The 12,106-nt window shown below is 33.8% G+C and overlaps 1 protein-coding gene across 1 annotated transcript in view; it reads left to right on the top strand.

Annotated features, from left to right (window-relative positions):
* Positions 1 to 1,010: 1,010 nt before the first annotated feature.
* The window catches only part of LOC106644555 (uncharacterized), a 101,268-nt gene continuing 90,172 nt past the window's right edge, over positions 1,011 to 12,106 (top strand). The window contains exon 1 of the mRNA XM_089589276.1: positions 1,011 to 1,449. Within this exon, the coding sequence (XP_089445402.1) occupies positions 1,081 to 1,449 (369 nt within the window). The 5' untranslated portion in view covers positions 1,011 to 1,080. The remainder of the gene's footprint in view (positions 1,450 to 12,106) is intronic.

Here is a 12,106-nt window from a genome sequence, read left to right as displayed (position 1 = left end):
AAAAAATTCTTCTTCTGAATGTGAAAATAATTATATGTTCACAATGATTTGTTCAAGCAATTTATTGATTTAACCACGCCAGTCAATATTACATGCGTGTGCTATCTGAGACAAATAAAAACATAAGGGAAAACGTGTAAACTCATTAAGTTATAAAGAAAAAAAGTCATTTTTATTCATTTTAAATTCCAATTAGTTAAAATGAATCAAAGATCGGAGAATCCTTTAAACAAAACAATCTAGACTTTTACTGATGCTAGGACACTTTTGTTTTTTAATTTTTATAAAATAACTACCAACGAATCTGTTAAGATTCCTTAAAGATACTATCATAATTTTTTTGTAATATTTTAAAAGGATATGTCTTATATTTGTACATTTTTTGAATAACAGCTTCGGAGGGTTTAATAATCATAATGCATTCATCTAATATAAAGTTATGAAATATACAAAAGCAAGACAAAATGTATATAAAATAACTCATCAAGCCACTGGACACTTTTATCAAAATAAGCAAACATAATGGCCAATTTTAATAAACAAAAAAATTTTTAAACAACACAATTTTTTCAATGAAAGGTTTTTTGTGTGATAAGAAGCATAAATCATATTCTCTTAAATATTAACTTGGTGGGAAAAAATCATAAAAAACTCTGGTTTTAATAACTTTTCTACATTTAAACAAGAATTAGACAATGTCTCAAGTATCAAAAAGTTGAGTAACCTTAAAATTATTGTTTTGAGATGCTAATTAACAAAAATTGTATGTTATTACGTGTGTACTTCTGCTGATTTCCCTGGCCTACTATCTATAGTATGCCTTAGACTGGTATATTTTACAGATTTCAAAAGACTTTTAGAAAAAATTTATAATTACAACGTAAATAGTTTTAAGATCATCTAAGATAGCTATGTTTATAAGTGTAGTTACTTAAACAGAATTTAATCAGTTCATACTAAATTAATAAATAAGTATGGATTTAAGCACTCATTATTATTACAGTGACAACGTAGTGTACAGATATATTACAACAGAAGCACATAAAAAATCAAGAACTTTTACCACCAAGTCGTATTGCAATGCGATATTATCGACTGTGGATCTACGTATGTAATGCAGTTATATTTTTAAGTGCAATTAGTTTTGCTGCAGTAATTTCTCACACAATAATTTTTGCAAGTGATCGTCGACGCTATCTTGTCCCAGGACTACCGCATGCTTTTGATCCAACATCTATCTACGTATACTTTGCACTCATCATACAGTTTGGAGTTGTCCAGTTATTAGGTTACATTGCAGCAAGACAGCTGAATTCTAAGCTTCTCCATGTTTATTGGTTACTAATACTTGGTCTTCTTTTTGGTGATGTAGTTATTGGTGTAGTATGGATGTTAAGATTTGAAAAAATGAGGGCTGATCTGAAGCCAATTCTTCGCCTGAGATTACAGGTAATGAAAATTTTCCATACTATTGTCTAACTTCTTAACATTTTATGTAGATAACAATCCAGTAAGATTCATTGTATGCTTATGACTTGTTTATACCTGGAAAAAAAAATTTTCAACAAATAAGCTTGTTTTGTGTGTAACTTTTTAATAAAACTTCAAATACATTTTCAATTAAAATAGAAATATTAAGCTGTGATGGCTTTTCCCTCTAAAGGCAATGGGAATCCAGAAACACTTTTTTAAAATTCACTAAGCTTTACAAGTAATTTACTGTATATACATTGCTAAAAATATTATTCTTCATAAGAGTTATTTTTACTAAAGATTTTTACACATAATGGTTTAGACTTATATGAAAAATGTAACCTATAATAGTACCAACTTAATTATTCAATGTAACCAAATTTACAGTATTTTTCGGGCTTATTACTCTCTCATTACTATAACTAATAATTTACTTATGTACTCGTATATATTTAGAATTTAAGATTGATTCGTACAATAAAAAGCAGTTTTAATGCCTAACAATAATTCAGATATTTAAGTGATTTCCAAAGTTAAACAAGCACATAATATTGTACTGAGTATAATACCAATTGACAGAAATAAATGAAGATACCCAACAGGTACTTTATATCAAGAACTCTTCGATCCATTCTTGTCCTTTTTGATAGTTAATATTCTTAAAATGGGAAATGAAGGTTTAGTTATCTTCTATTTACAAAAAACATTAAAAAATAATTGAGAACAAAATAGCTGACTTACCAATAAAGCTACCAAGAAGTCATTCTTTTACTTGCACTATAGGTGCAGATAGACTCTCATTTCTTCTTATTAACTATTTTTTACATAAAACTTCGTTTGAATACGTAGAACAAAAAATTATCCTGAAGTTTGTTGATAATTTAAATTTTAATTTTATTTTAAAAGGTATTTGCTGTGACGACAAAAAACAGCAGCACTCTAGTGAACTATGTCCAAGGCCTGAACATATCGTTTGCCAATTGTTTTGCTGTGATACATACGGACACGGCGACATAAATATTCATTGCAATTAATTGAGATCTCGTAGTACTCTGCACTCTTAACAGATGAGGGTTTGCGTAATGAGTTATCCATAAAAACTTTTGATGTGAAACATCTATTGACGCGCTTGGGGGTTCAACCGACGCGATCAAGCGATCCGTGCGATGGCACGATTTCCGGTTTAACTCAGCTTGGCTCGACTTGGCTCGAATGTCTGTCTTTCTCCACGCGCTTACTACCACCTCTCTCTCGTTTGTAACGTTTGTACTACCCGAATATATATAGCTATGTAGAAGAGTATATAATAAGTAAACTTTATATATGTATTGTACATACAGCATATACACACGTACACAAATATATTATATATTATATATGTGTAAGAAAATTTTTCAAGTTTGACGGATTCCGAAAATTGAACCTCAATCGTGTGGATTTGTAGTCAAAGACCTTCTTGATTGTGCTAAGCAGTATGCCAATCTGAATTGAACTCTTATTACTTATTAATACTAACCAAGAAACTTCTGAATTAGACAATTGATCTATAATAGGGCGTTTTTTATATTATATATATATGAGCCTGTGGATCTCAAAAGAAATGGTAACGACTATTTTCAAGTGGTCTAATATTATCAAAATTATGTAAAATTGTATTTCAAAGTTCGTTTTGCTTATATCTTTCAACGGTTTGATGTACAGAAAAAATAAAAAAACCAGCGTGTAGGGCGGAAAATCTTCCATCAATTAGCACTTTTCACTTTTTCATTTTGTTTTGACTAGTGCAAAATGTTTAGAAATAAATGAAAAAAGCATTTTGACAGTACCTGTTAAAGTATCAGTAAAATAGAGAGAGCCATTGATCGTCTGCTGTCGCACTTGCTCTCTTTCTCTCTCTCTCTCTCTCTCTCTCTCTCTATTGTACTCATGCAGGTAGGCCTTTTTCATGGCTTTTTTAAATATTTTGCGAACGTAGAAAATGATGAATTAATATTAAAATTAGTAATACTTTTTCATTGTTTAAGAAAAAATTATTCTCTGTGAACAGGATTATTTTAAAATATTAATATTTGACCATGATGCAAAGTTTTCGTGGCGTTTATCTTGTACACAAGAGGCTGTGTTTAATCTGCTTTCAAGGAAGATGTTTTCATTCTTACTTATTACTTGGAAATTACTTGAAATATAGAAAAATATAAATTTTTATTTTTAATCTTAAGAATATTAGTTATTAAAAATGACATTGTCACAGCATGTAAATTAAATGAAAAATGTTACTGTACAGACATAGATATTTCAAAAAATTTCCAGGATTTCAATGTTTGTATTTATATCAAGTAACTTCATTTATCTTTTTGATTTTTCTCATTCTTACCTATATCCTTCAATAAATACATAGTTATGATTTGCTTCAACTCGGACACAAAGTTTCCCTGTACAGTTTTTTCTAACGTCAGCTAGTCTTTTGCAATCCTACATGGAGTCAACACAGTTTTTTTTATTTCCTGTACGTGCACTTATAGGCAAAACAATATTTGTCTGATCTTACTAGTAAAACTTGACTAATTTAAAAACTTTAAGCAAGACATGAAAAAGTCTATACCATCTTGAAAAATAAGTACTTAATTTATAATTTATTTTAAAACCTAAGCTAAAATAGGAAATACTTATAATGTCATGCCATAGGTCTAAAACAGAAATATTAAATAGTTGGTGGGCCCTCCAAAACTATAATAAGAGAGGCATGAAGGTAATTCCTCAGATCAAAATAATAATAATAAAGAAAAAGAGCAAAACAAATGCCTTGTTGATATTTTTAAGTGACACGTACCGTAGAGAGACAAAAAAAAAATAAAGCATAAGCTTTTATGTAAGATAACAAAATAAAAATTCAAGCAAGCAGTACCTCTAGATAGAAGTATTCTTTCAAATTAGGCTTTACAGTCTCATTTAGTAACTGTTTTTCGAAGCTTGTCCAAAAAAAGAATTTTCATGTTACATCAATTTCATATCAGTTTTATGTAGTACGTTTCCCTATTTAGTTTTTTAGAACCCTTTCTATTTGCCAAAGCTAGTAACCAGAATAAGTGAAGATGTTGAGAAAAATTAGGATACAATTTCAGGTTACGAGATTTAGTAAGATCTTACTTGATAAACTTGTTTTGATATGTATGAAACAGTATGCTGATTTCATGAGAGTGGATAAAAAAAACAAAAAAAGCAAGTAGAGGTAAAATGTTTAGAGCAACAGTCAAAGGTATTTTTTTTTTCAAAAGCAAAGAGTATCTGATCTTCATTCTTACCTAAAGGAGGAAGGAATCTTAAGTTCTGCTGTAAGATAAAAAAAAAAGTGACGTAAAATAGTCTGAACAGCAATTTAAATAAATCTACGTAACCTACAGTGTTAAAAAAAGGATAATCTTGATCAAGAGAGTAAAACTCATGCTTAGAGGTGGTAGTCACGACTGAAAGCAAGTTGTTTAAAACTAACGTCCCATAAAAACAGGGTCCTAGTTTTATAAATGCATTTCATGCTATACATGACCTGGTTAAATAAAACCTTGCTCCTCAGGCTACAGGTTTGATATCGTAGAGAAAAATAGTATTTTAGATGGCAAGAGTGGTTGAAGTCACAGCAATTGCGTTATTCACATACTGAAGTCTCAGAAAAAATTAATCATAAGTTATTAGGTACTCACAAGTAGACAGTTTCCCCCATGATTGTATAAGGTTGGTCCAGCATTAGGGTTGATACTATTTGAATTATAAAACTCGTTCTACCGACTTTTTTAAAATCAATAGTGACTTTGTCTGAACAGCTGGCCCAGTTGGCTTACCCTCAAAAAAGAGATCCCTGCAGGTCCAGATATTACAAAAAAAATCACTATTTGTTTTTAAAAATTAGATAAGTGGTGTTTCGGCATTCTTAATGCTTATGCCATTAAAAAAGCTCAAGAAAAATATCTCGATAGTTTTCGATGGGATTTAAACCCACAATCCCTCGAGTCTCTCCAGCTAGAAAATTAGGATGCTAACCACAATTAAATTATATATCTCTAACTATGTTACGTACTTGTCCTCTTCTTCAAGGTTATAATTACCTCTGACATACTCAGTGTTGGTTTTGGTGTTGTGATTACAGCATTGACTAACATATTCTTTGATTCTTTTCTCCAGAACTGAGAGCATGTCTATGTCGGTGCGCAGCTCTAACTTAACTTGGATAAGCTTATGCTTCAGCTTTTCTCTGAAAAATAAAGTTTTTTTTTTACAATATTCAATGTCACATAAAAAGTTTCTACCTTACTGATTACCTCACTTTGATAATTTTTTATTATTAATTATTCAAAAATTTATTCTTATGTGAAAAAACAATAAAATATAAGACTTCGCTGGTTTGAGAAATGAATTAAGCTGAAATTTTATTGTGATCCATTGCAAATTGATAGAAAAAAGTAACATTTTCTACCTTGAGCCTTTTTAAGGATCATGTGTGCCATCTGTATAATAGTAACCTTAGTTCTTAAACTGACTATTTACGAGAACCATGAAAAGACCCATGTTTATCTTTATATTTTAGAAGTCCTGTTTAGATTTTTAATTGTTTAGTGCATTATTTTTAAAAAAACGTAAAATTAGTACACTTTATTACTCTTTTACAATTATAAAATAAAACTTTTCTCTTTAAATTTTAGATGGATTGCAATAAATTTGGGCTTTATAGATTTTTCTAAGTACAACCGTAGTGAATCTTTTCATTATTTTAAGTTAAAACATTTTTTTAGTTTATATATGATGAAAATTCACTGAAGTAAGGTACTAATAAAGTTAAAACTCTGGCTGATATACTGATTGCCCTCAACTTGCTACATAATTCCATTTTAAGCAGCACTTTTTATCTTAGCTTGTCCAGAGAACTAACGTCACAGTTAGGAAGTATCCCCCATCATAACATGATTTTTGTCTACTTCTTACTATATACATACTGAAATTCACTGCTAGTATTACAAGATTTATTCAAAAATGATGCTAATTTTCTTAAGGAGAAGAGCATGAATCCGACTAAATCGATAAATTGGAAATTTATATTAGTGCCAATTAAATGCTTTTCAAGTAAAACGTCAATGTTTTTGGCCATAAAGTTGACACGTCCATCAAATTCTTCATTTGTAGCCAATTTTTTAATGACAAAGTGTTAATCATAGCCAGTCTAATTGTTAAATATCACTGGTATAATTCTTGAATTATGGTGATTAACGTTGCAACTTATATCAGTACCATCTCTAAACAAGAGTTAAAAATTTTCCAAGCCAATAAACAACCACCCAGATGCTGTCACAAAAATATACTGCTCTCGACGTAAATGCATTTGTGCGAACGCCTCCTGATCACCCCCACCACCGAACTCCTCCTTGGCTTGACTATTGGTGGCCAGTACCTAGGTTACAACAACATACATACGCAACCTCAAATACACCTCGTACTTCATTTAATTCCTTATCCCTAGGTAAGCCCACACAAATTCACCCTCACCCATTTGGATTGTTCCCAACCCTTTGGCCCAGTATATACTCCCAGTGCACTTTTCACAGTACCTTATCAATATCTTTGCTGCCACCCGGTGATACCTGGAGCTTGCCCTGATCATCGCGATGGTCTGGCTTCGCGGCCAACTTTTTGCAGGACAATCTGTGGCTACTCTGCTCTGCGTTAGCTGGCTCCGTAATCCTCTTCTCTGCTATCTCTATATCTCTAATCTCTACATCCCTAATCTGTCCCTGCTCGTACTCACCTTTCTCAATCTTTGCTAATCTCCTTCTCTCCTCTCACCTGTCTTTTTTATGTACTCCAATAACCCTCACTTACTCGACTGTCTACTCTCAATACTATTCGGTAAGATACTCACTATGCTATGCAGTATGTCTGCATAGGTGAGTGCGCCCCTCTCTTTGCGTCTGAAAACCTCTAACGCTCCTGAAAACCGGTAAATCGTTAAAGGTTTCAAAAACTAAGTTCTTAACACGATGAACTGACCCTTGGTTCATTTTCGACGCGTCGCAAGCTAAGCTTAGCCCGAGCCAAGAAGAAGTTTGACAGCGAGCATGACCAGAACACATACATCAAGTGGCATACTGACTTTGAAGGTACCGTGTATCAAAGCTCATATTTAAAGAGAAGAGAAAGAGAGAGAGAGAAAAAGTATGTTATTTTTGAGAGTGTGTACAGGACGAATAAATACCATGAACATGCTGTAAAAATTACGTCAGTGATTGTGTTTATTCGTAGTTAGTGCCCCCACCTTCGCCCTTCTAACTTATTTTTAGGAGTGTTTGCCGGTCTGGAGCTGGACACCTGTGGCTGACCTCCTGGAGAAGAGGAATTGAGTGTGTAGAGACTAGGTAAGTGATGTACGGGAGAATTTTGGTGAGCCAAGAAATCAAAGCTCTTTGATTATGAAATACGTTTGTTAATATAATAAGGAACTTCTTTTGTGGATCGGAAAATGAGCAGATACCTTGTAGTAGTTAATAAGATATGATAAAAAAAGAAAATATATTAAAAATAACGATACACAATATAGCCAACGACAAACGGCTGCTTGCATGAATGACTGCATGCTTCGACGGACAGACGAGATCTGGCCTGCACCCATGTTCAAGCACCAAGCATACGATTAAAATTCGCTGGAGATGGCACCCCTAGTCCATCTTTCATTCATATACTTTTATATACACGTTGGTATAAATGTATAATATACTTAACAACATTGTTGATGTTTAGGCCTGTCGAAAATTCTCTCACTTTTTTATTCTTAGAAAGCTTAGTATTTTATCTCTTAATAAAAACGTACAATTAATAGTCCTTTCACTTTACCCCTTGCTAAATGACAATGTTTTTCCCCTGATCTTAAGGACAAACAGAACTACTGTATCGATGTGTCAGAGTTTTTGTTACAGTATACTTATGAATGTACACACATATATAGTGGAGTAAGAAATAAATAAGGATTAAGTATTTAAAAAACGTTCCAACCACGTTTAAACTAATGAGCGTAATAAATCATGGTGGTCTTCATGTTCAGGATCATTTGCGCCACAGTCTCTTGACCCACTCTACTAAATAGGAGATGAAGAGCTCAGTCAGTTACTAGATACTGCTGAAGATAGACGTGTCCGTTTATAACTTCTTGCTCTCTTACAACTGCTTTTTGTTGAGAAGTGATTGGATAAAGTGGAGGTGAGGGTAAATAGTGTAAGTCAAGAGTGAAAAAAAAAAGAAGCTCTGCAAGCATAGTTCGCAAACATGGGGATGTGCACGTACCCATACAGAGACTAGTCTAAGATAGTACCAGCTCTCAGGTGGGAGCTAGCACTGTGCTCATACATGACAGTTTATTAGGGGTACTAACAGCATGCTTTTGAAATAAGCTGAGGATCATTATGGTGGTGCAGTTAAGCACAGGAGCGAGATGAATACAGAGATACTAATCTGGCAGCCATAAACGCAAGAGCAAGATGAACACCAGAGCGCAAGAGTGAGTGGTCCACTATAGGTGGTTTCAAAGCTAGGAAGAAGGCCTCAAAGCGTATGGCTGCTTATCATAAGCAACCAAGAGAAATAATGACAATCCCTTCTGCAGCCTCTTTAAGTAAGCCTGCTTATCACAAGCAGCCATATGCATGTATGTATGTTCTAAGCCATTTATTTCAATGCAAGAGTTGTTGTTAAATATCTTCAACAGAAGGCACAGCCTCTATGTGAATACGTATTTATGCAATGATGTAAGGATAAACTGGCTCTTTTTTAGCTACACTAAACAGCGTTTGAAAATTTTTGATTCTTCATTTGCTAAGAATGAAAAACCACAGATTAGCATAGTTTACCTAAAAAATATGGGCTTTGAAACATGGTACAGCTTTTGAAAGTAAGGAAATTTAAATGAAAAAACTTGGAATCTTGGAGCATGGCTATTTATTTTATATACTAGTTGGACAATGTGATCCAATATTTCGGAGTCATCCTGACTCCCTCTTCAGGGAACTATGCAGATGCGAACATGAAAATTCCAAACGCAGCATGACTGATAAAGACTAGTCAGTCAGAGCTACGGCAATGGAGTACTAATAATTAAATAATCTTAATATTATAAACTTTATCAGTCAAAATGTATATACAGTTAAATTATCTACAATATAAGTCACATCCTGACTCAGCACATGTAACTGAAAGATATTTAAGCTTTTGAAAGTGTCTGCCTATTGTTATTAATATTATTTTCTGTATTTTTTTTCAGAAATCAAGACTTCAAATCAAGGTCAAAACAACCTAACGAAGTGCCAATGAATGAATTCCGGGCAAATTTCGAAAACAAAGGAATATTTCTCTTTTAATCTATTCGATAATGATCAAATAATAAAGGATGTAGGTTGGTAAATCAATCAAATTAGTCAACATCGTAGATTCATTTGAGTGTGAAATCTTTACTTGCGTGTGTAAGCAGTTGCGTTCCAAAAATCTACTGAGTCATGTTTAACTGTGGTATAATCGCGAGTACATCACACGCCATACTGATGAGTTTTAGCTAGCAATTGAAGATGCAATGATTCTCTTTATTTCTTCTCCTAACCCTAAGTTTTTCTTCAAGTGCGCTTCGTGCTCTGACATAGAGGCACCAAGTATGAGTTTTAACAAACGGTTGAACTTATTTAGCATGGTGGAAGATTGTATGCATATGTAGATGAACTATTGTTGCACACACGTGCGCATGCAAATAAGTAATTAAATTTCTAGCTCAAAAGAATTCATGGTTTTTTCTAGTTTTATAAGCTTACCAACCTACATATTTTGCTGTTTAAAAACTTGATGTCACACTTTTGATCAGTAATATATTCTAATGTCGTCTTCATGATTTTTAAATGTTAACTATCCTAATACAACACATTTAGCTAGGCTAATGCAGGTTAAAAAGAGCTTTACAAATAGTTTCAAATGGTCTGGAAAACATATACAAATAATCAATTATCCACATACGATACTGTACTGTAAAGTCTTGTTTTTCCTTGCATCGCAATTAATCGGTTCGGGTGTGCTGACACTGGCCTTTACAGTTACCGCATCGCTTGCGTTATGATCGCACACACTCAAATCTCGCACCTCCGAAATGTCAACAAGGAATTTGTTTTCCCCCGTATCAAAAGCCACCAAAGAGTAATTAATTGGGGACAGTTTACATTGTTTTAAATGGTCGACGTGGCGTCTCCAAACTAAATCATCTTCTGTTTCAACCTTATGTGACATGGGGCCCATTTTATCAACAACTTCAGTTTTTTTCCTATTATTTTTGCTAAAATCTTTGGCCATTACTGTTTGTCTTTCGTTAATCACAATGTTTCTATTGCCCACTAAATCTCTCTTTTGTGCCTCCTGCTTTTGGTGTACTTGAATTCCAGTTGACACTCTTAATAAATTGAGCTGCATCCGGAACTTCCTACCAATTTGCAACTCCGCAGGTAGAATTCCCGTGGTGACGTGCCGAGTAGATCTGACATGAAACAAAAATTTAGCTAAGGCTTCCTTTTTTGTCAAGCCTTCTCTCAAGAAGAGTTTAAATTTACTTTTAAAGGTTTTCTCAGCGTTTTCCACCACCGTGTTACTGGCTAAAAGTACGGTGGCACCAAATGGTGGTCAATCCCGTTATTTTTGGTGAACAATTTGAATTCTTGGGAGATGAAGGCTGGGCCATTATCCGTAAGTAAGCGCCCTGGTAAACCCCACGTAGCGAAGTACTCCCTGAGAGTAACTATGATAGATTTTGACGATATGTCCGGAACTGCCTTGACGTCGACCTACTTGAAGTGTGCATCTACTACAATAAGATACATAGCACCGTCAATGGGGCCCAAAAAATCAGCGTGTAGGCGAATCCCTGGGGCTTCGGGCCAGTCCCAGACATGCAGACTGGCTTTCGGAGGATTTCTTGCGAATTTCCAACATAATTTGGACTTCATGGCCAAATCCTTTATATCCGTGTATATTTTTGGCCACTAGATATATGACCTAGCCAGGGCCTTCATCTTTACCACCCCCATGTGGCCGTCGTGAAGTTCATTTAAAAACAGATGAACGGAGCGGCTCTGGAATTATTATCTGGTACCCCCACATTGAACAGCCGTTCTCCAAAGACAATTCGTGCTCTTTGCACTCGAACGCTTTGAATTTGTCGTTAATTTGCTCTGGCCATCCGTATTTTACGTAACTAAAGACAGCTTCCAAAATGAGACTAGATTTCTCGGCGGCCTGCACGTCCTGTGCAGAAAGAAAATTTACACTATTGGTTAAAAATTTTAAATAAGAGTGTTCAGTTTCTGTCCTTTTGGTCCCAGCTTTATCACTTAAATGCGACAAACAATCTGCAGAGCTATTTTTATTTCCCTTAACGTGTTCAATATTGTAATTATAGCCAGAACGAAACACTGCATAACGTTGTAACCTGCTCGCCAACATTTGTGGAAGACTTTTTTTATAACCAAATATAAAAATTAAGGGCTTATGGTCTGTAACCAGTGTGAATCTAAGCCCAAAAATATATTAATGAAATTCTTTAACAGCGTTAACTATAGCAAACGCTTCGTGG

Source organism: Copidosoma floridanum, unplaced genomic scaffold (genome assembly GCF_036245765.1).
Source record: "Copidosoma floridanum isolate Cflo_tuat_1 unplaced genomic scaffold, Cflo_Japanese_pri ptg000008l, whole genome shotgun sequence".
Taxonomy (NCBI): Eukaryota; Metazoa; Arthropoda; class Insecta; order Hymenoptera; family Encyrtidae; genus Copidosoma; species Copidosoma floridanum.
The sequence above is the reverse complement of the archived record's forward strand: the minus strand, read 5'-3'. Positions and strand labels throughout refer to the sequence as shown.